This window comes from Arachis ipaensis, chromosome B1 (assembly GCF_059453495.1).
Source record: "Arachis ipaensis isolate K30076 ecotype BB chromosome B1, ASM5945349v1, whole genome shotgun sequence".
Taxonomy (NCBI): Eukaryota; Viridiplantae; Streptophyta; class Magnoliopsida; order Fabales; family Fabaceae; genus Arachis; species Arachis ipaensis.
Genome location: NC_142436.1, coordinates 61,360,580 through 61,386,021, shown reverse-complemented (window position 1 = coordinate 61,386,021; position 25,442 = coordinate 61,360,580). Strand labels below are relative to the sequence as shown.

Sequence of the window (25,442 nt, the reverse complement as noted above, 5' to 3'; positions counted from 1 at the left end):
TATTTAGCAACTCAGCATGAGAAAACAAATTTATTGTGCACCGTACCTATTATCTCCACTGTCCAATATTCAGAAGATTGACGTCCACTAAAGCGCCTAGTATGTTCTTGGGATCCTTAGTTTGGCAGTGAATGATCCGTAGTACTATCCGAATTGCTTTGCATTGTTGAATCATGATTAGGTGGTGAAATATCCGTTGGTGAATTGTGTACTACCTCATCATTAGACTAATCAAAACCATTTTCAGGTTGAGGAGCTGATCTCAGGAATTAGTAAAGCGTTTACACTTCAGCATTGCTGTAGATGAATTTAACAACAAAAAGTTAGAGAAATTAACTCAAAAAGCATGTTATATTTCACACAAAATTAGTCCAAAGATAAAATTTATGAACAAGTCAAAAGATTAGCCATAAACTTAAAATTAACCAATATATAAATAAGCTTATACCTTAGATTTCTCATAATGAGTCAACTACATCATCGATCAAGTGGTTTGTTTCCAATTGCATGTATTCATCACTATTGCCAAAAAATTGATCAATAGCTTGCTCTTGATGTGGCTTGTCCTCATCTGCAGCTTTTTCAATTTCATCACCCATTTCATACAAATCTCTTGGTTTTAAATGAACAACAATACTCCAACCTTTGTTAACGACATCATCTACATAGTAGACCATTGATGCTTGTGATACTAGAATATAAGGCTCATCTTCTTCATGTTCACCAGTATGAATTGGTCTATCAAAGTTAACACAATGAAAATGCCATTGATCTCTTCTATATCCTCTATGTCGAGTAGAATCAGCCCATTTACATTTGAGGAGAACAACAGTGAATCACCCATAATAGCTAACCTCAATTATATCCTCCAACTTGCCATAATAGGGTACATCACCTTGTCTTAAATTTCTGTCAACTCGACTTGCAACACATGGTGTGCTAGAGGTTAAATATACTCCACTATTCTGTGTCTTCAAACCTTCTTCACGGGCAACAGTTCGAAAGGTGCAGCAATTAATTTTATAAGCACTATATCTCATTGCATTTGATAAGGGGTGTCGTGCTAAAAATTTTATGTCAGTAGACAGCTGTTCTATGGTATCCGGGTTTATTATCTAAAATTGGGATAAGTTATGAAGTTTAAAACATTTATATTTTAACACCCTTCCTATTTCTTAAACTCTAACAATTAAGTAACTTACTCATTTTTCAAACCACGAAACAAAATCCTTAAATACTCTCTTCTCTATATCTGTGGGGTTCGGTCTCCTTCCCTTTGAGCTTCTTGTTATGTATTCTCTAAATTCACTGCATGAATAATTAAATTGGATTTAGAGTATGTCACCAATGAATATATATTACGAATATATTACTGCAAATAACCTCTATCTTTACTCACTTCACATAATCCTTGACGGCTTGATAATTTAGTAACACATATCTATGGGCTTGTAGTTTTTGCTTTTCACTCAACAAAAAAATTGTACTAGAACTCCCTACTTCACTCATCGTCGGAAAGAGACAAGATTCTGAGCATCCTTTGTCAAGTGGGTCATCACATACACGTTTAGGTCTATTGAACCTTGTCTCTATATCCTCAAAATAGCGAGAACAAAAGGTGAGACATTCCTCAGCTAAATATCCTTCGACTATAGACGCTTCTGCTTGTGCTCTATTCCATACATGGGATTTTAGATGTCCTAACTCCCTAAAATAATATAACAAAATCGAGTAAATATGACATGACAAGAGATGTAACTCTAATGATCTTTAGTTCATCGTATAAAATATTTTACCTCTCAATTGGATACATGTATCGATAATGCATTGGACCTCCGAGCTTTGCTTCCTCTACTAGATGGACTATCAAGTGAATCATGACGGTAAAGAATGATGGAGGAAATAACATCTCCAATTGGCAAAGGACAACCACTATGCGTTGTTGGAGCTTGTCAAGTTCAGAAGTACTTAAGCTTTTCCCACAAAGGATCTTAAAGAATGAGCCAAACTCAATTAATACCGCAGTAACATGATCTGGCAGCAAATGACGAATTGCTATTGGTAATAATTCTTCCAAAAGAATATGGTAGTCATGACTTTTCAATCCAAAATTTTTTTTCTGTCCTTCATCCACACATCTCGAAACATTACTTGAGTATCCATCTGGCAACACAACATTCTTCAACGCCGAAAGAAATAGCTTCTTGGTGTCATGTGTTAGTGAAAATAAAGATAAATGATATGATCCATTGTCACTTGGCCAGAGATCACGCCTTATTCCCATTTCTTTCAAATCTTTCCATGCCTTGAGATTGTTCTTTGAGTTTGCTTTGTCATTAAGCAAAGTGTACAAAATGTTATCATAGACATTCTTCTCAATATGCATAAAGTCCAGATTATGACGCAAAAAATTGGTTTTCTAGTACGGAAGATCAAAGAAAATGCTTCGCTTGTTCCACTGCTTAAATTCTCGTCGAGGTCTTTTCCCACCTCTACGAGATTCTTCTCATTGCTGATCTTGTGTTTCAACCTCCTGTTGTTGTTCGAGAATGTCAAATGTAACACCCTAATTAGCCTAAGCTTTACCTCACATCGTAAAGCAAAGGTTAACCAAAGTTTACGACAGTTCTAAGCTCATACATATAATATATAAAAGAAAATAATATAATCTAGAAGCCCGATGAAGGATATAACTCAAAAACAGGATTTAAAAAGCACAAAATGTACTATCGAAGCTTCTAACTTAAAGCACAAGATACAGATAAGATATGTCAAAATATAATAGCATAATATGACAGGAATCTAGCCACGACTCGCGGAGTTTAAGCCGGCTAGCCATATACAGACCATACATGAAACCAGATAGTAAAAACAGCTTATACAAGTTTTGTTCTCTCAATATATGCCTCTAGGCTAAAGCAAAATACAAAAGTGAGAGAAGTATAAACAAATTAAATCAAAAAGACTAAAAAAGGTATCCGGATCCTCCGCTTCTGTCACCATCCCAAGCAACTCACTGAGGTGGGTTGTGACCTGCATTTGAAAAATACAACAGAAATGTGGTATGATAACCGGAGGTTCTCAATATGGTAACAGTGCTCAGTGATGTAGGATATAAGACCCTGGGATGCCAAAGGCAATCCTAGACTTCATATCCATCACAAGATTTCAATCTTAAGGCATACTAAAACAGATAAACATAATTATATAAATCTTAACATAAATAAACAGGGTTGTAACACCCTAATTACCCTAAGCCTTACCTCTAGCCGTAAAGCAAAGGTTAATTAAAGGTTACGACAACTCTAAGGCTCATACATATTTATATATAGAAGGAAATAATATATTCTAGAAGCCCGATGAAGGATTAAGCTCAAAGACAGATTTACAAAAGCACAAAACGTTCAGACGAAGCTACGCATAAGATACAAGGTATAGATGCAAGAGAATAGAACATATATATAGATATAAGAATATAATAATCATATGAAACTAGCTTAAGCTTGCGGAGTTTAAGCCGACTAGTTACACACAGAAAAATACAGAGTTTTGGAGTTAAAACAACTTATACAACTTATCTCTCAAGTAAGCCTCTAAGGCCATAAAGATAAATATACAAAGAGATGTGAGAGTAACTATAACAAAGTAAAATAGAAATAAACCAAGGAGGAACCATAATCCGCTCTGTCACCATATCCGTAATCTCACCGAAGTGGATGTGCAACCTGTGTCTGAAAAAAAACAACAACATATGCTATGAGAACCGGAGGTTCTCAGTATGGTAACAGTGCCCAATATGTAAGATGTAAGGCTCCGGGACACCGAAGGCAATCCTAGAACTTCACATCGCATATGGATATTCAAGCTTAGAATAAAATAAATAAATAAAGAACTTAATCCATAAACTGGGTTATCTAAACTTAGGGGAATTCTAACTAATACTAATCACACCGCTGTATCCCACAGCCTTCGCCAACCTAACCTCCGTGCGATCCCCACGCCACCGCCTACCTAACCTCCTCAGCACTAGACAAACACATATAATGCAAGCAAGTAAAACACAGGTAATATTCAAATATATAACAAGTAATTCAAGAAGCAAGTAGGCATATTATACAATTAGGCAAACTCAAGTAATCAAAGCAAACAAGCACATAAGAGATGCATATGATGAATGTCTATCCTATTGGCTCGTGATATCACTTGTCGGTCCGTGAATGCCAACTTGACACATCCTTCCAGATGTAGCCTTCTCTGCCATGCCAGAGATATAGTGCCCTTCACACTCATGCAGCAGCGAATCTGCTAGGCCAGAGATATAGTGTCCTGCACACTCATGTAGTAGGGAGTTTACTACGCCAGGGATATAGGCCCTGCACACTTCCTGCAGCAAAGAAGGAACCAACCACAACAAATCATGCAGCAGAACAATCTGCTACGCCAGGGAAATAGGCCCTGCACACTCTTAACAACAATTGGTCATGCAGCAGAACAATCTGCCACGCTGGAGTTATAGGCTCCGCACACTCTCAACAACAACTGGTCATGCAGCAGAATAATCTACCACGCCGGAGATATAGGCTCCGCACACTCTCAACAATCCAATAACTTCTTCGTCCTCAAATCATCACCAGACATTACCATTTTTCATCTCAAATCACTTTCAGCAACATCTACTCATGCAGCAGAGAAATCTGCTACGCCAGGGTTATAGGCCTTGCACACTTTCCGTCTATATCCATCAAGCTCATAATAACCATCATCAGTTCTTAATTCCATTCCGAACTCATTAGTTCATCAATTTCTCAATTCGCTGTCAGTAATCACCAAGTTCACTACTCTTCCTTTTCTCTCAACCAAACTCATCTTCAGTACACACCAGAAACCTAAACCTCCCTTTGCTAACTTTTCAAAGAATTACCAAATAAAATCCTCCTAGGACCTTTCCCATATCTGATACCTGAAAACAAGCCCAAGAGTCTTAAAATGGTGTTACAGAAGCTTACAAACTTGTTGGGAAGGGGAAATAGTTGAAAACAAAGTTTAAGTTTGAGAAACAGGGCGTGTGCGTACGCACAGGGGTGTGCGCGCACACGCCAAAGAGAAGTTTTAAAACGTGTGCGTACGCATAGGGGTGTGCGTACGCACAGGTACCAAATTTTACAATTCTGTCCGCTCACACAAGGCGTGCTAGCGCTCCCAACAGACTGACCTTCCCAACGTGTGCGTGTGCACAGGGGTGTGCGTACGCACAGGTTGCAATTTCTCATTGGTGTGTGCGCGCACAAGCTGTGCTAGCGCTGCAAACAGCACGCCTTTCCCTGCCTGTGCGTGCGCACAGGTCTAAAATTTTGCAGGGTTGTGCGTGCGCACAAGGTTGTGCGTGCGCATATACCAGAAATCATAAAATTTTATAACTTTGCAGAATTTCAGATTTTTACACCAATCTTTGAATGATCATAACTTCCTCTACAAAAATCCAAATCTTACAAACTTTGTATCAATTTGAAGAGTTTTCAATAAGCTTCAATTTCAAACAAATTTCAACAATTTTTGAAAACTGAGGCATAAGTTATGATCAGACAAAGTTCACCAAAAATAACTTTTACCAAAAGTCATAAAACCTCAACTTACCAACATTTCCAACTAAAACCACTTCAAATTCCAATTTCCATCAAAATCTACCCTTTATAACATATTATACCATTCTCAACCATCAAACCTCAAATATATGATACCAAAGCCAATCCTCCACCAACACTTTCCTCAATCATAATTCACTCAATACTAAACATCAAAATCAATCTCATTTCATTTCAATTTCCATCTCTCCCACCATCTTTACCAAGTTCAACATCATGATTTATCAACATATTCCAAAAATCATCAACTCATCATAATCCACATCATTTATCAACAATCTCAACACTCACCTTCAATTTACCAACAACATCAATAACCATCATCAATCATCAACCATATCAACAACAATAAATCACATATCCAACATCAGCCTTCAAAATCATTAAATACCAACAATCATAATCAAACTCATATATTCCTCATATAAAAACTCCAGATCATCATCACCATCATACAAGTTATCCCCATACATTAAAATCACATACAATTAAACATACACCCAACACATTCAATCCTATCTTAAGGTTAACTAGCCTAAGTTTCAAGAAACATTACATATTACATAAATGAAACCGAAACCATTGATGACAAGTCATCTTATGCTAGTTTCACAAGCATTTTTCATTTATTTCATTAGGTTTTATGCACTTTCTTGCACAATAAGTAAGTGGTTGGAGTGGAATTTCATGATTATTTTGATTCAATCAAACATCACTTATTTTGGACAAAATCATGAGATTTATGCAAGAATCAAGTGATTATTATGAATGATGCAAATTATTATGATCTTGGTGAGACTTTGATTGCTTGTTTGATTAATCTTAGGTGAGAAAATGAAGAAAAGAGGGAAGCACAGCCGAATAACGTAGCGTTCAAATGAAGAACACCACGCTCACTTGACGACGCACACGCATACGGGACGCTTACGCGTCAGGGGCAATTTTCGAAGACCCACGCGTACGCGTGCATGACGCGTACGCGTGAAAGTGGCTGGCGCTCGTTTTTGAAGAGAGCGCTACGTTTGATTACTCAGCATTTTCAGACAGATTTAAATTTGGAGGTAAAATTCTGGAGGCGACGCACACGCGTGCATGATGCGCATGCGTCGATGGTGGATTTGGCAGGAATCACGCGAACGCGTGAGTGATGCTGAAATATAGAATTGGTATTTTGCTAGCCACGCGCACGCGTGGAGGACGCGCACGTGTGGATAGCGTTCACTAAGCCAACGTAGCGCTCACTAAGTAAACGCCATTGAAGCACGCGTACGCGTGAAAGGAGCGCACGAGCATGCTGGAACTGAAGACTGATGGTGACGCGCACGCATGCATGACGCGTACGTGTCGATGAGCAAAAAGTGCAAAAGGACGTGCACGCGTCAGAGACGCGTCCACGTGGATGAATGAACGCTGCGCTCACTTTGAGAACGCAACGTTCTCCTGGAAGCAGCAACCAAGTGCGAAAAAGCCCACTCCAAGTATTGGATGACAGAATTAGGAAGTGTATAAATAGAGAAGAATTTGATTTCATTGGGGGCTCTCTTTTAATTTTTCATTTTTTTTAGAATTTTAGAGAGATAGATCAGATCTGAATTTTCCTTTCGGTTGATTTTTCTCTTTCTTCTGCTACAACTTCAATTTCCTATTTCTGATTCTGGAACTCTGATTGGAGAATTCTTCTGAATTTCTTCACCTTTAAGTTTTCTTTTATTTTTCCTGTTTCTAGTTTTATGAATTGGAGATCGGATCTTAGTTTTCTTTCTAGTTTTTCTTTCTTATGCAATTTCTTCTTTTCTGTTTTGTTAAGAGAGCAATTGAGATCTTAATTTTTTTCTTTTTGCTATTTCAATATTCTGCTGCCATTGTTCATTTCTCTTTTAAGATTTTGGAATTGATATAAGTTTTCATTCTATTTTAACTCTTCTGCAAATTATCCAATTTTATTTTGGTACTAAAATCCTAATTGAACTATCTTCTGACTTTCCTCATCTGAGAATCCTCTAATTTACTGTAATTTACTCTTTCCAGTTCTGTTTTGATCCCCAACACCCAAATTCCTTTTATCATTCATGCAAATTTAAGTTTCCCAGCAGTTTAGATTCAACAATTTACGTTACTTGCACTTTAAGTTTCAGTTATTTACTTTTCTTGCAATTTAAGTTTTAGTTCTTTTAATTTCTTGCACTCTAAGTTTCTGCAATTTACTTATCTGTAAATTTTCATTCTGCAGTCTAGTTTACTTAAAATTTTCCTTTCTATCAAGAAAAATTTTACCCAACTCATCAAATACCCGCTTAACTAAATACATCACCATACTAAAGTTGCTCAATCCATCAATCCCTGTGGGATGGACCTCACTCCTTTGAGTTATTACTACTTGACGCGACCCAGTACACTTTCCAGTGAGTTTTTATGGAATCGATTTTTTCCTCATCAACCATACCTTGGCCGATTCCCAAATGCACCAAACACCAAAACGAAGCCACCAAGCTTGATCCAAAGCCTCAACCAACTCCAACAAACACCAAAACTCAATCTAACAACACATATATCATCAAAATCAATATCTAAGATACACAAAATAACTAAACACAAGGGTTTAGTGAAACCTTACCTTAACCAATGAGATTAGGGATAAAATTCAATAATTATCTGCTACTAGAGATCACCTAAACAAGCAAAACCACAAAATCTCCTCAAAAATCAAACCCCAAAAAATGCAGAAACTTAGGGCTGGAAGATGGAGCATGAAGAGAGAGATCTTACTAGATTTCTTTTAATAGAAAGGAAGAGCTCGTCGAGAGCTTCACGTGGCCATAAATGGCTCGTCAATTGGAGCTCCGGATCAAAAGTTATAGAGCTTTAAAGGAGGAGGTGAATAGTAACAATGGCTTCTTCTCTTCTCTTCTTCTAAACCGCGCCCCCCTCTCTCTCTCTTTTTGCATCAAATGCGCTGAAATGCTCATTAATGAGCTTATATATGTTGGGCCTTGGGCCCGGTTTAGGCCCGGTCCAATCCGTTAGCGTTTTTAGCCCGTTTGGCCCACTTTGGGCCAAAAACCTTTAAGATTAGTGCCCAGTTTTCAATTCTAAATTATTTTTGTCCTTTTAAAACAATAAATCAATTTTCATAATCTTATTTTTCTCAAAACACAATACCGGACAGGTTTAAACCAGTTCGACTGGTTCGGCTACCGGTTCTCGATGTTTCACAGAAAATACATTTTCTGACTCAAAAAAATTCATTCAAAACCAAATTTCACCTTTATATTTTTAAATTAAAACTTGTAAATTTTGAATCCATCTTGGGCACTTGAAATTATTATTTTTATAAAAACAGTTTTGCCGGTTCTTACAAGGGTGCTCTATCTTAGGGGATTTATATTCTAACCAAACACCGCTGTCCCACAACCTTCACCAACCTATCCTCCATGCGATCCCATCGCCACCACCTTCCGAACCTCCTCAATCCCAGTAGAAATCACAATTAATTGCAATGCAAGTAAAGCACAAGTAGAAGCATATAAAGCAAGTAGTTCAAGTAAGCAAATAGGCATGTTATTGATGCCAGGGTATTTTAGCCAGTTTTACTGACCTTTTCTTTATTGTTTTTAAGGTAGTTTCATGCATTTTCTTAGGAAATAAGCTAGTTTTGGGTAGATATTCACTTACATCTTGATTCAAGCAAACATTGTGAATTTTGAATGATTTCATGAGAATTATGCATAAATTGAATGATAAATTGGATGATGCATGATCCCATGATTAAGAGCAAGACTTTGATGCACTTTGTTTGATTGATTTCAGGCCAAAAGAAGAAGAGAAGAGCCACGTTAGTGGCTACGTTAGTTACACTAATGTGGGCACTAACGTGGAAGGAAGGAAAGCCACAACGTTAGTGAGAAAAGTTAGTGGCATTAACTTTGAAGAAAGGAAATGGAGCCAACGTTAGTGACACTTAACATTATCACTAACGTTGGCCAATGCTCATAAGTGGCCACGTTAGAGTCCACGTTAACTTAGTTAACATGGCCTCTAACGTTAAAAGGGGGAAAGGAAGCAAACGTTAGTGACATTCAACATTGTCATTAACGTTGGCCTAAGTGCACAATTGTCAACCAATCAAGACCACAAGAAGCATCTAGAATAGGAATTTTCATTTAATTGTAATTTGCTTTTAATTTCATTTTGTAATTTAGGAGAGCCTATATAAAGGCCTTAGTCTTTACATTAAAAGGAGCTGGGAAATCTTGGAAAGGTTGGAAATTCTGGAATGGGGGATTGAAGAGGGGTCTTCGGACTCCCTCCCCTCACACACTTTTCTCTTTCTTTTAGTTGTAATTTTCATTTATGAATGTTGAATTTTCAATTTCAGTTTGAATCTTCATATTTACTTTTCTGCACTTTCTTTCTTTTCTATTTTTGTAGAGCAATGATCAACTAACTCTTTACATTGGGTTAGAGAGCTCTATTGTGATTCAATGGATTAAGTGTAGTTCTTATTCTTCTTCTTCTTTCTTTCCTCTTGATTTTACTAGAGAGCTTTCGATCTTCATCCAATTGGGTAGTTATCTTGGAAAAAAAACTATTCATACTTGGATCTCTTCTGAACCTTGAAAGAGGAATGAAGAGATCATGCTAGAAATGCTTTCTCATACTGGACCAAATTGGGGGTGGATGGATATGTGACTATAATCCTTCCAACACTTGATTTGGGAAATGCATGTAGTATAATCAGTGACCATACTTCATCTCTTCTCATGAGCAATTGACCAAGGAATTGGCTATTGATCAAGATTTGAGAGATCGAATTACAAGGAATTGTAATTCGATCACTTAAGATTGCCAAGGAGATCAATGAATGCATTGATTGAGGAAGAGATGAGAATGAACTTGATCCGGAGGATTGCAATATCTCTTGATCCTAATGTTCATTTTATTTTTAGTTCTTACATTTACTATTCTTGCCATTTTACTTTTCTGCACTTTATTGCTTTCTTTACTTTTCTGTCAATTTACAATTCCTGCTGCTCATCATTCAAATCTGAACCGTCTAACTAGGATAATCAATTAACCATTGATTGCTTAATCCGTTAATCTCTGTGGGATTCGACCTCACTCTTTTGTGAGTTATTACTTGACGACAATTCGGTACACTTGCCGAAGGGAGATTTGTTGCGAGACAAGTTTTCCATGCATCAAGTTTATGGCGCCGTGAGACATGGGGGCACATTGGAACGTTAGTGACAATGTTGAGTTTCACTAACGTTCTCGAAGGATGGCAAGCCCACGTTAAAGAGCCACGTTAAATAAGTTAACGTGGGCTCTAACGTAGGAGCAATGGGGGCTTTTCAACGTTATTGGGAAAGTTAAGCCCCAATAACGTGTGCGAAGGACCTAGAGGCAACGTTAGTGGCAACGTTTGTGCCACTAACGTTGAAGTTAACGTGGCTTTTACTTAGGAACGTTAGTGAGAAAGTTGATTGTCACTAACGTTCTCGAACTCATATTTTCACTAAACGTTAACACCCCTAACGCCCTAAGCTAAAGTCTCTGCCCACTTCACACTTTCTCTCTGCAAGTAAAGCCAAGCCCAAATGAAGAAAAGAACTGCTTCAAACTCAAGATCCAAAGGCCCAAGACTTGAAGAGCCAACTAGAAGATGAGAAGAGTAGTATATATAGGAGTAGCTTTGAATTATTTTGAGAGTTCCGGGAGTTGGAAAATAGCATAGAACTACTTCCTGTATTTACTTTCTCTGCACTTCTAGTTTTTCATTATGTATTCTCCATCTTTGTTTTCATTTTCCAGAGCTATGAACAACTAAACCCCTTTCATTGGGTTAGGGAGCTCTGTTGTAATTTGATGGATCAATACTAGTTTTCATTATTCTCCCTCTATCTTTTCTCTTGATTTTACTTGGATATGCCTCAACATTTTTTTTACATAAACTTGATGCATGGAAAACTTGTCTCATAACAAATTTTCTTCAGCAAGTGTACCGAATTTGTCGTCAAGTAAAAACTCACAATAGAGTGAGGTCGAATCCCACAAGGATTGATTGATCAAGCAACTTTAATTAGAGAAATGTTCTAGTTGAGCGAATCAGAAATTGAGTTGAGAATTGCAGAAAGTTAAATGCGGGAAAGTAAATGACAGAAAGTAAATTGCAGAATCTTAAATGGGAATGGGGGAATTGCTCATAAATATAAATGACAGAAATTAAAGAGAATGGGTAAGATCAGAAATGGGGAGTTCATTGGGCTTAGGAGATATTGCATTCTCCGGATCAATCTCATTTACATCCCTTCCTCAATCAATGCACTCATTGATCTCCTTGGCAATCTTAAGTGATTCAATTATATCACTTAAGATTGCCAAGGAGATCAATGAGTGCATTGATTGAGGAAGGGATGTAAATGAGATTGATCCGGAGAATGCAATATCTCCTAAGCCCAATGAACTCCCCATTTCTGATCTTACCCATTCTCTTTAATTTCTGTCATTTACATTTATGAGCAATTCCCCCATTCCCATTTAAGATTCTGCAATTTACTTTCTGTCATTTACTTTCCCGCATTTAACTTTCTGCAATTCTCAACTCAATTTCTGATTCGCTCAACTAGAACATTTCTCTAATTAAAGTTGCTTGATCAATCAATCCTTGTGGGATTCGACCTCACTCTATTGTGAGTTTTTACTTGACGACAAATTCGGTACCCTTGCAGAAGGAAATTTGTTATGAGACAAGTTTTCCGTGCATCAAGTTTATGGCGCCGTTGCCGGGGATTAATTGTGATTAACAAACTACCGGTTGATTGATTTACTAGATTAGACACTTTTCTTTTGTCTTTATTTTCTTTTGCTTCTTTATTTTCTTTTGCTAACTAACTGTTTGTGATATTGCCTCACTGGGAATTTCCTCATCTGTGATAATAGAGATTCCAATTTCTTTTGGTGATTATTGTTTGAGACAGAGCTTTCTGCAGGAAAGAAAGGAGCATCCATCATATCTTAGTCAATCAAATTTCATGGGAAACTCTCCACCACCACAGAATGATTCACTCTACTATACTCATGGTGGGTGGGAGTATTAAGAACATGAAATGGGGTACTTTCCAGAGCCACAAAATGGTCTATATTTTGGTGAAATTAATCACTACTCAAGTTGTGGCTGGGAAGATCATAATCAAAGAGATTTAACTCATTTATACCCCATTCATCAAGAGCCATCACCTCTCAATTATACAACCTCACCTCCAAGTTTTACATGCCTAAATTCTTCATCATTTGACTATGCCTCAGCACAAAAGTCTATCCCAAATCCATACAATTCATTTCACCATCCACAAAACTCAATTCACTACCCACAAGAGTCATACCACTTTCAGAACACACAACCACAAAATATCCAATTCCATTCACAAGCCAACCCCGCCCAACCATTACAATCTACCCAACCTCCTTTAGATAAACTTGCTAGGATGGAACTCATCATTGAAGAATGCAGAAAAAGTAGAATAGAGGAGAGACTCACTAGGATAGAACTCCTCCTTGAAGAAATAATAAAAACAATCGAAGAGGAGAAAATAGCAGAAAGAGACCATAAAGAAAAATTGAGACAGAATACACAACTCTATTCTGAAGAACAATTCATTGAAGAGCTGAGATCACAAAGAGAGACCACTTCACTCTCTCCAGAAACAGAGGAGTTCATTCAAAGGTCAAGAAAAAAAGAGGAAGTCAATCAAGGGATCCCACACTCCAATGAAACAGAGAGTTGCATAGAGGGTGAGTTCATTGAACCACCAATTCAAGAAGTTCTTGATGAAGAGGATGCTCCACCCATCATACAATACCCAAATTCTGAAATCAAGGTGGTAAAGGCAATCAACATGAACACTAACAAAAGGATGGTGACCAAGAAAAGAAGGACAATATTTATGAAGAAGAAAAGGTCAACCAAAAGCCATCCCACCCCTACCCCAACAAGCAAGTTTGCTCAAGCTAACAACAGAAGAAGGCTTGCTGGGGAGAGGCACTCAAAACAAGGGGCATTAACTGGCTCCTCTTTCCTCTTGAGGTCATTCCTCTTAACAAACTGGAAGAAGAGGAAGAAAGTTGTGAACAACATGTCAAGCTAATGACATTAAAAGAGCGTTTGTTGGGAGGCAACCCAACCGTAGGTAACATTTTCTTGCTTTGCTTAGTTTACTTTCAATAATTTGGCATATGATTGCACTCTAAGTTTGGTGTTGCCATGCAACAATTTGATTTTCAATCTTCACTGGGTACTTGCAACAGTCTAAATTGACAGTGACACACTAAGTTTGGTGTTGCCACTTAACTTTCAAGCAAAGTACCATGCCAACACCACTTATTAATGCAATCACATTGTCTCTGTTTTACTTCTTGTGTTTTTGTTGTGATCCATAATCTTGCTTGCTGAAACACATGCATACTTACACTTTATTTTAAGACATTCATGATCCATCATAAACCCCGGCACCACTGTTTTAATTGTTGCTTGAGTATAAGCAATTATTCTATGTCTGGTGTGGGAAGGGGAAGAATAGGAGGAAAAGGGCAACAACAATGAAGATAAAATACAAGGTGGTAAAGTTTTTTTCTCCTCTTACTTATTTCCAGCACTTTAATTTGTATGATTGTCTTCTATGTTCTTTGTATGTATGTGTGCTTTCTCCTTGTGAATAAGCATGTCAATTCTGTCTTTTAAACTTTTTATTGATTAAGGCTGTGTTTTCTAGTTTGGATGTCATTACTGCATCCTTACTTTTCTTACTAGTATGCTTGTCCCTTTTGAATCAAATGAAAAGAGAATGAGTGTTTTATAAAAGACCAGAGTAGAGTTCATACTATGGAGTAAGTTCCTGAGTTTGTGGTGTGGTCATAAGTTAGCTAAGTTGGTTCAACCACAAGGTGGGAAGACAACTATCTGTCATGAATACTGTGCTTGAGAAACACCCCATGAGACTAGCTAAATAAGAAGATCCTAATAAGAAAAAGAGAAAGAACAATAAAGGTTGAAAAATAAAAGAAAAAGAGTAAGCAATAAGGCTAGGCACCAATGGTTTTAATCTTGAGGCATGTGTCTGTGGTGCTCCTGTGTGAGGGATCTACTTGGATGAATAAGCTCTTAGGGGTGCCTTATCACTTGGTAACTTGGGTTAACTAACTCGGGATTATCAGCTGAAAATCCACTATCAAGAGTAACCCTCACTACAGAGCATTTAGTAACCCAAAGAGGTGCTGGACACCAAGGTCTCAAGAAAAGAAAATAAATAAACCATATGCTTGTGGTGTGTATGTATGGGGGAGAGACTTGAGCAAGTAAGTCCTTAGGGGTGCTTCAACACCTAGCACCTTGAACCAACTGGTTCGGGAGTGTTGGCTGAAAGCTTATTTTAAAGAGTTGTCCCCTTACAGAGTACTTAGCTTAAAGAACACAAATAAGCCCTGAAATGACAACAAAAGGATCAATGAATAAAAGTCTCATGGGATGCAATCAAAGTGAGTGTTTTAGGACATGATAAAGGTCTGAAAGTCAGGAATGAACCTAAGTTGCTATGCATGAAACCACCATAAAACCAGGGACATGACTTCCACAAGAATGACTCATTTCTCTTGGCATTCCATTCATCATTCTCTTGTTCTAGTACTTGCTTAGGGACAAGCAAGTTTTAAGTTTGGTGTTGTGATGCCAGGGCATTTTGGCCAGTTTTACTGACTTTTTCTTTACTGTTTTTAAGGTAGTTTCATGCATTTTCTTAGGAAATAAGCTAGTTTTGGGTAGATATTCACTTACATCTTGATTCAAGCAAACATTGTGAATTTTGAATGATTTCATGAGAATTATGCATAAATTGAATGATAAATTGGATGATGCATGATTCCATGATTAAGAGCAAGACTTTGATGCACTTTGTTTGATTGATTTCAGGCCAAAAGAAGAAGAGAAGAGCCACGTTAGTGGCTACGTTAGTTACACTAACGTGGGCACTAACGTGGAAGGAAGGAAAGCCACAACGTTAGTGAGAAAAGTTAGTGGCATTAACTTTGAAGAAAGGAAATGGAGCCAACGTTAGTGACACTTAACATTATCACTAACGTTGGCCAATGCTCATAAGTGGCCACGTTAGAGTCCACGTTAACTTAGTTAACGTGGCCTCTAACGTTAAAAGGGGGAAAGGAAGCAAACGTTAGTGACATTCAACATTGTCACTAACGTTGGCCTAAGTGCACAATGCCACGTTAAGGTTAACGTGGGAGCTAACGTGAAGAGGCAAGGGTAGTCGACAACGTTAGTGACACCCAACGTTGTCACTAACGTTGGAAGCAACCACACAACCCCAAGGAGCCACGTTAACTTCCACGTTAACTTAGTTAACGTGGAAGCTAACGTGAAGAAGGGAGGTGATCGCCAACGTTAGTGACACCCAACATTGTCACTAACGTTGGAATGAGCCACACAAGCCACTATGAGCCACGTTAACTCCCACGTTAACTTAGTTAACGTGGAAGTTAACGTGGCACCTGGCAGCTTGACCATGCCTTCTTCAAACACGCATAACTTGAGCCACAAAGCTCCAAATGAGGTGATTACAGTGGCATTGGAAAGTAGGGTTCCAGAGCTTTCCAAGAATATATGGCACTATATGGTTGACACTAAATTTGAGGGAGAAAACCTGCCCCGAAAGTGCAAAGATGAACATGGTATCAACCTGTAGTAAGGCCAGCTGACCTCTTCACCTTCCAAGATATGTAACTCGAGTTGTAGAGCTCCAAATGATGCACTTCCAAAGGCATTAGAAAGTAGACATCCAGGGCTTTCCAACAATATATAATAGTATGGGGTGGACACTAAGTTTGAGCTTCAGAAACTGGCAATAATGAAGCCGTGATCGCTAGCGTTATTGGCACTCAAGTTTTTCATTAACGCTAGCAACTATGCCAGCGACCATGTCCACTTCAAAGGAACATAACTTGAGCTACAGAGGTCCAATTGAGATGATTCCAGTTGCATTAGAAAGCTGACATTCAGAGCTTTCCAACGATATATAATACTTTATATTGGACATGAAATTGGAGCACAAACAAGAGGCATCTTTTAAGCCCCAAAAACACCAACTGGGCAGCAAGTGCAACGTTAGCCACAATAACTTTAGCACTAACGCCACACTTGTAGCGTTAGTGTGGCTAACTTTAGCACTAACTTTAGCACCTGGACCTTAACTTGACTCACTTCTCTCTCAAGTCCACTTCAAAGCTCAAGCACAAAGCTCAAGCAAGCAAGCCCACAATTGTCAACCAATCAAGACCACAAGAAGCATCTAGAATAGGAATTTTCATTTAATTGTAATTTGCTTTTAATTTCATTTTGTAATTTAGGAGAGCCTATATAAAGGCCTTAGTCTTTACATTCAAAGGAGCTGGGAAATCTTGGAAAGGTTGGAAATTCTGGAATGGGGGATTGAAGAGGGGTCTTCGAACTCCCTCCCCTCACACACTTTTCTCTTTCTTTTAGTTGTAATTTTCATTTATGAATGTTGAATTTTCAATTTCAGTTTGAATCTTCATATTTACTTTTCTGCACTTTCTTTCTTTTCTATTTTTGTAGAGCAATGATCAACTAACTCTTTACATTGGGTTAGAGAGCTCTATTGTGATTCAATGGATTAAGTGTAGTTCTTATTCTTCTTCTTCTTTCTTTCCTCTTGATTTTACTAGAGAGCTTTCGATCTTCATCCAATTGAGTAGTTATCTTGGAAAAGAAACTATTCATACTTGGATCTCTTCTGACCCTTGAAAGAGGAATGAAGAGATCATGCTAGAAATGCTTTCTCATACTAGACCAAATTGGGGGTGGATGGATATGTGACTATAATCCTTCCAACACTTGATTTGGGAAATGCATGTGGTATAATCAGTGACCATACTTCATCTCTTCTTATGAGCAATTGACCAAGGAATTGGCTATTGATCAAGATTTGAGAGATCGAATTACAAGGAATTGTAATTCGATCACTTAAGATTGCCAAGGAGATTAATGAATGCATTGATTGAGGAAGAGATGAGAATAAACTTGATCCGGAGGATTGCAATATCTCTTGATCCCAATGTTCATTTTATTTTTAGTTCTTACATTTACTTTTCTTGCTATTTTACTTTTCTGCACTTTATTGCTTTCTTTACTTTTCTGTCAATTTACAATTCCTACTGCTCATCATTCAAATCTGAACCGTCTAACTAGGATAATCAATTAACCATTGATTGCTTAATCTGTTAATCTCTGTGGGATTCGACCTTACTCTTTTGTGAGTTATTACTTGACGACAATTCGGTACACTTGCCGAAGGGAGATTTGTTGCGAGACAAGTTTTCCATGCATTATCTATTCAATTAGGCATACATTTAAAAGTTTGCAAAGCAAACAAACAGATAGAAAATATACATGATGAATGCCTGTCCTATTGGCTGTGATATCACATTGTCAGTTCAACTGCCAACCCGACACATCTCCATTGAGAAGTCTCCCTTCGAAATCATCATTGGGAACTGCCGAGATATAGTGCTCAGATCACTGTCCAAAGTTTTGTGCCTGCACGCTCTATTGATCCGAAGGGATGCGAGCGGGATACTCTTGCCACAGACATTACATCTCAACGCAAGCAGGCGAACCACCGCCCTTACGCTGCCGCGAGCTCGACAGGCGGGATCCAACCGCCGTCCTTGCCGGTCGCATAGTGTCTCATAATCTCAATTTAAAACAGTAGTTCAGCGGTTTTTCATGAAAAAATTTTCAATACAACAATGATTCATCATTGCACATTCAAGTCCCCGACTCATCTCAACCACTGTCACATCAACATTTTCATTTCCGAGTCCTCGACTCATCACAACTACTGTCAATAAACATTTCCATTTTTGAGTCCTTAACTCATCAGTTCTCATCTCATATATCAATCATTGTTCACATACCGTCAAACACATCCTCAGTACACCCGAAACCTAAACCTCCATTTTTTAAGTTTTCAAAATAATCATCAATTAAAACCCTTAGGTTATTTCCCGTGTTCTCATGCCCAAAATTAAGCCCAAAAGTCTCAAAATGGTGTCACAAAAGCTTACAATCTTTTTGGGAAGGTAGAATAGTTCAAAACAAAGTTAAATTTGAGAAACAGGATGTGTGCGTACGCACAGGGGTGTGTGCGCGCACGCCCTGGAAAAGTTTTAAAACGTGTGCGTACGCATAGGTGCCAAAATTTACAATATCTATTCACTCACACATCCTGTGCCAGCGTCCTCAACAGACTGACCTTCCCAATGTGTGCGTACACACAGGCTGTGCGTACGCACATGTTGCAATTCCTCATTGGGTATGTGCGCGCACAAGCTGTGCTAGTGCTGTGAACAGATTGCCTGCCTCTGCGTGTGCGCACACACAAGTTTGTGTGTGCATGCGCACAGGCTAAAATTTTTACAGAGGTGTGCGTGGGCGTGCGCACAAGGCTGTGTGTGCGCACATACCAGAAATCATAAAATTCTGCAACTTTGCAGAATTTTAGATTTTAACACCAAACTTTGATTGATCATAACTTCCTCTACAAAATTCCAAATTTTACAAACTTTATATCGATTCGAAGGGTGTTCAATAAGCTTTAATTCCAAAAAATTTCAATCAATTTTGAAAACTGAGGCATGAGTTATGATCAGACAAAGTTCACCCAAAACTAACTTTTACCAAAATCCCCAATTCTTTGTAAAACACAACCAAAACCATAGCAACCCACTCTAAACTCCATTTCTCATCAGAATTTACGCTTTGTGTCATATTACACCAACTCCATTTCCTTTACATATTATTCTCAACCTCAATATCACATATATCACCTTTTAATAAATCCTCTTTCATATTTTTTAACCACATTACCATTTCATCAATCCCAACATCACACATATTATCACTATTCACTTTTCAATTCACAAAATCAATCATCATCATTATCATCATATCATCATTAATCCATAATAAATCATCATATATCAATATTCAACAACTCATCAACCATTATAATTCAAACCTATCCTATAGGTCACTAGCCTAAGTGTCCATGAATATTATATACTACATAGAGGAAACCAAAACTATACCTTGGCTAATTTCCAATATGCCCTCAACCCAAATTTGAGCACAAGCTAGGCTTCCAACCACAAGTAAGTGTCCAATATAACTCCAACAAGCACCAACAAGCTCCAAACTCACAACTTCAAGTTATAACACACATAATTCACAATAATTCAACCTAGGGCTCATCAAAATTGAAATTTCACAAGATTTCAATGCCTCTTACCTTTTTCAATAGTTTTGGTAGCCAAAATTCAAGGCTAAGCAAGAGTTAGAGTGAACCTAAACACCCAAAATCACAAAACCTCACTTAATCAAAAGTCCTATACTCAAAATTTTTAAGGGAAGAACTAAGAGGGATTCAAAATTTCCTTACCAATTTCCTAGATATATTTTGTAGAGCTCTTCACGAGGAACGCATAGCCACAAACGGTGCGGCGATCGGAGCTCCGTAGCTCAAGATATGAGCTTGAGAAGATGGAAGTGAATAGTGTTCATGGGGTTCTCTTCTCCTTCACTTCTCAGCTGGGTGTGTAGTGTTTGAGTGTGGTTTGTGCTGAAATTGGTTCATTAATGAACCTTTTATATGTTGGGCTTGGGCCCAACTTGGGCCCGGTCCAATCCGTTAGTTTTTTTAGCCCGTTTGGCCCAACTTCGGGCCAAACCTTTAAAATTAACGCCGGATTTTCGATTTCTATTATTTTTCTAAGGTTTTTTTACTATTTTCACTTTTTCTCGTGCAGCACCGAGCAGACTTGAACCAGTTCGACCGGTTCAACTTTCGGTTTGCGATTTTCACGGTTTTTCGTAGAAAATACATTTTTTGACTCAGAAAGACCTACTGAGTCCAAAAATCATATTTAAATCCTTAAATTCTCACTCTAATTTTTCAGAACCTAATTTGGGCAATATTAATTACTTAATTAAACGGGTAATTAAGCTCGATTCTTACATTTTTCCCAACAAATAAGAAATTTTTCCCTCAAATTTACTGATTACTTGAGAATAACTCGGCATAATCTTTTCGCATCTCGGACTCCAATTTCCAAGTATGCTCTTCGACTCCTGCTCGCTCCCAAGCTACTTTAACCAACTGAACTTCTTTTCCTCGCAGCTTCTTCACACTAGTGTCATCGATTCTCACTGGTGTTACTTAAAATGTCACGTTCTCCCTCAACTCAACCGACTCAGGCTCCAACACATGAGCTGCATCTAATGTGTTCTTGTGGAGCCGTGACACGTGGAATACGTCATGCAAGTTGGACAAGTGAGGTGGCAAAGCCACTTGATACACCACTGGTCCGAATCACCTCAGAATCTCAAACGGTCCTATATACCTCGGATTCAATTTCTTGGTCTTAATCGCTCTTCCAATCCCAGTTGTCAGTGTAACCTTTAGAAATACATGTTCTCCCATTTCGAACTCTAACAGTTTCCTTCTTTGGTCCGCATAACTCTTTTGTCGACTCTGAGTAGTTAGAATTCTCCCTCGTATCTTCTTAATCTTCTCAGTAGTCTCTGCTACCAAATTAGGACCCAAAACGCTCACTTCACCTGATTCATACCAACAAAGTAGAGATTGGCACTTTTGTCCATACAAGGCCTCATATGGAGCCATCCCAATGCTCGTATGAAAGCTATTGTTGTACGCAAACTCCACCAATGGCATGTAACGGTCCCTACTTCCGGGTTGATCCAATACACATGCTCTCAGCATATCTTCTAACGTCTGAATCATCCTTTTCGACTGTCTATCAGTTTACGGATGATATGCGGTACTGAGATATAGCTTCGTACCGAAAGCTCTTTGAAAAGCTCCCCAAAACCTTGATGTGAATCGGGGATCACGGTCTGACACTATGCTCGATGGCATACCATGCAACCTTACTATCTCCTTTATGTACAACCTCGCCAACTCCTCCATAGAACAATTCACTCGAATAGGCAGGAAATGAGCAGATTTGGTTAAGCGATCCACGATCACCCAAATCACATCAAATCCTGACTTAGTCCTTGGTAAACCAATCACAAAGTCCATCGCAATTCCTTCCCACTTCCATTGAAGAATCTCAAGAGGCTGTAGCATTCCCGACGGCTTCTGATGCTCTATCTTCACCTTCTGACACGTCAGGCACTTGGATACCGTTGTTGCTATATCACCTTTCATCCCAGGCCACCAGAATATCTTCTTTAAGTCGTAGTACATCTTCATACTTCCGGGATGAATAGAAAATCCATTGTTGTGAGCTTTTGACAACAATTATTGCCTCAAACTCCCAACATCCGGTATGCAAATTCTCCCCTTATATCTCCACAACCCTTCATCATCCTTGGTGAATTCTCCACGCCTCTTATCACCGACTGGTTGAAACAATTGCTGAAGCTTTTGCTCATCTTGCTGAGCCTTCTGAATCTCCGTTTTAAAGGTACTCGAGATCTGCAACTGATTCAAGCAAGCTCTTCTGGCAACTTCACCAATGTCTAACTTAAGATCCACAAACTTATCCACTAGCTCCTCTTCCTTAATCCTCATCCAAGCTATTGTCAAGGACTTCCGACTCAAAGCGTCTGCTACCACATTTGCCTTTCTGGGATGATAACTCAACTCAAAATCATAATCTTTAAGCAACTCCATCCACCTTCTCTGGCGCATATTAATCTCCTTCTGATCAAAGATGTACTTGAGACTCTTATGACCAGAAAAGACGCTAAACCTTACTCCGTACAAGTGGTGTCTCCAAATCTTCAATGCAAACACAATCGCCGCTAATTCCAAATCATGAGTTGGGTAATTTACCATGTGGTCTTAGCTGACGCGATGCGTAAGCCACCACATTCCGGTGTTGCATCAACACGCAACCTAAACCCTTCAGTGACGCATCATAATATACTTCAAACGGTTCATGCGGTTTCGGTAAGATTAGAACAGGTGTTGGAGTTAACTTTTTCTTCAAAGTTTGAAAACTCTTTACACTCTGACATCCACACAAATGGCACCTCTTCCCTTGTTAATTTCGTCATCGGTAGCGCAATTCGGGAAAACCCTTCAATAAATCTCTGGTAATATCCGGCTAAGCCCAAGAAACTTCAGACTTCCGTCACCGTCGTTGGCCTTTCCCACTCGATCACCGCTTCTACCTTAGAAGAATCCACCGCTATTCCTCCTTTTCTCACCACGTAACCTAGGAACTTTACTTCCTCCTTCTAGAACTCGCACTTCAACAACGTGGCATACAATTTCTGCTCCTTTAAGATTTGCAACACAATCCTTAAGTGTTCCTCATGCTCCTTTGCCGTCTTAGAGTAAACCAATATGTCATCTATGAAAACCACCACAAATTTGTCCAGAAAGGGACTAAAGACTCTGTTCATGTAATCCATGAAAACAGCAGGTGCATTCGTTAACCCAAAGGACATAACCGCAAACTCGTAGTGTCCATAGCGTGTCCTAAACACAGTCTTCGGGATATCATCCTCTTTAACCCTTATTTGATGGTAACTGGATCTCAAATCAATTTCGAAAAACACTTCATCTCCTTTCAGTTGATCCATCAGTCATCTATCCTTAGCAGCGGGTACTTGTTCTTCACAGTCACTTTGTTCAACTGTCAGTAGTCCACACACAGTCACATTTCTCCATCCTTCTTCTTCACCAACAAAACTGGCGCTCCCATGGTGACACACTCGGTCGAATGAACCTCTTGTTCAGAAGCTCTTCCAACTGAGCCTTTAGTTCAGCCAGTTCTATCGGAGCCATCCTATACAACGCAATTGACACTGGTCTGGCTCCCGGTACCAATTCACTCGCAAATTCAATTTCCCTCTGAGATGGGAACTCAGGAATATCCTCCGGAAACACTTCCAGAAAATCTCTAACTACCAGAATCTGATCCAAGTTCTGGGCATCACTTAACGTATTAGCAGTTAATAAGATGTAACCTTAACACTCCTCCCCACTACAGTGCATTATTACCGAGTTCAGGAAATACCCCTCAGCTATCACTGCTCCATTTTCTTCTTCCGGCATAAACCGAATTGACCGCTCAAAGCAATCCAACAACACTCAATTCTTCGTCAACCAATCAAACCCCAAAATTATCTCTAATCCAACCATTGGCAAACAAATCAAATCATGCACGAAGTCTCTACCCTCAAGCTTGAAATCTACTTGTCTACACCCTGACCTAGTCATAACCGTCTGATGCGGAGTATGTACATGCAGATCAAATGTTAACTATGACACTTTCAAGCCTAGTTCCTCAACTTTAGCAAACGAAATAAACGAATGCGATGCTCCAGTATCATATAATGCAATTAAAGTTTTATCACCAATTAGACATATACCTCTCATCAACAGATTTGCCTTAGAAGCATCCTTCACGTTCACAGCAAAAACTTGACCTTGATGCTGACTCTGACCTGCATTCGGGTTCCTCCCACGAGTGCAATTCCTCGCAATGTGGCCAGACAATCCACAGGTGAAGCAACCACCTAAACCAACCTTGCATGAGTCATATGAATGAAAACACCCACAACGTACACAAGTCAAATCCGGAGAATTCTTACTCTGATTTCCTCTCCCTTTGCCACGCTGAAACTGATCCTGAGTGTTCTTTCTGAAGCCTCCTTGACCTTGAGGCGCATATCCTCCTCTCTTGAAACTTTGACCCCTCGGATGGAAATACTTGCCACGTCCCCAACTAGAACTCCCTCTGTGAGTTTCCTTAGACAAAGCTACCGTCTTGGCATACTCTTCCACCACTCTCGCCTTGTTCACCAAGTCAGAAAAAGTACGAATCTCCATTGGAGCCATAGCAGTCAGAATGTTGTCCTTTAACCCCCTCTAGTACTTGATGCACTTCCAGCTCTCGTAGGTCTCCGGGGCACCCTGACACACCCTAGAGAACCTACAAAGCTCCTCAAACTTGCTTGTGTAGTCTGCCACAGACAGGGAACCTTGCTTCAGCTGCATCAATTCCATCTCCTTTGCTTCCCTTGCAGACTCAGGAAAGTACTTCTTGTAAAAGGCCATCTAGAATACGTCCCACAGAACATCAACGTTCTGAAGCTGTAGCAAGCGGTACTCTGCTTGCCACCAGTGCTGGGCCTCTCCCACAAGCTGATAAGTGGAAAATTCTATGTATTGGTTATTCAGAACGTGCTGCGCCTGTAAGGCATGCTCCATGGCCTGAAACCAGTTATCTGCTTCTGTAGGATTGGTTGATCCTCTGAAAATTGGCAGATGAACCTTGAGAAAAGTCGCCAAGGTCATCGGAACACCTCCCGTGTTATCGCCGTTCCTCTCAACATTATCATTGGCATTCCCTTCGCCATTCCCATTCCTGTTTTCGGCCGGTTGGCCTAACCTTTGCACAGATTGCAGAGTTGTAGCAACATTAGCTTCCATGGTGTTCGCCAAATTCGCCCTGGCCGCCATAAATTCGGCATGGTTGTCAGCCGGTTTCTCATTTTTGCTTTCTCGTGAACGTTCTCGACCTCGTCCGCGAGTGGCCATTAGGGTTCCTGTCTACACCAAACAATCGATATCAAGGTGATCAGTCTCAATATCAAAAGCCTAGTGCTTCAATTATCCTAAACAGGTACTCACAAACATGCATGATATGCAATGTCAAACAGATAACCTAATAGCATTA

General features: G+C 39.1%; 1 protein-coding gene and 1 pseudogene across 1 annotated transcript; both read right to left on the bottom strand.

Moving 5' to 3' along the window:
- Positions 1-458: 458 nt before the first annotated feature.
- Positions 459-22,000, bottom strand: LOC148576775 (uncharacterized; annotated as a pseudogene).
- A 2,022-nt stretch (positions 22,001-24,022) lies between these two features.
- Positions 24,023-24,601, bottom strand: LOC148576774 (uncharacterized). Its single transcript, XM_088502781.1, has one exon. It carries the CDS (start codon positions 24,599-24,601, stop codon positions 24,023-24,025), a length of 579 nt encoding a protein of 192 aa, XP_088358907.1.
- Between the last annotated feature and the right edge of the window lie 841 nt (positions 24,602-25,442).

What these genes read in the sequence shown, in the direction of transcription:
- LOC148576774 (XM_088502781.1), bottom strand. Translation starts at nt 24,601, where the DNA reads ATGGCTCCAATGGAGATTCGTACTTTTTCTGACTTGGTGAACAAGGCG.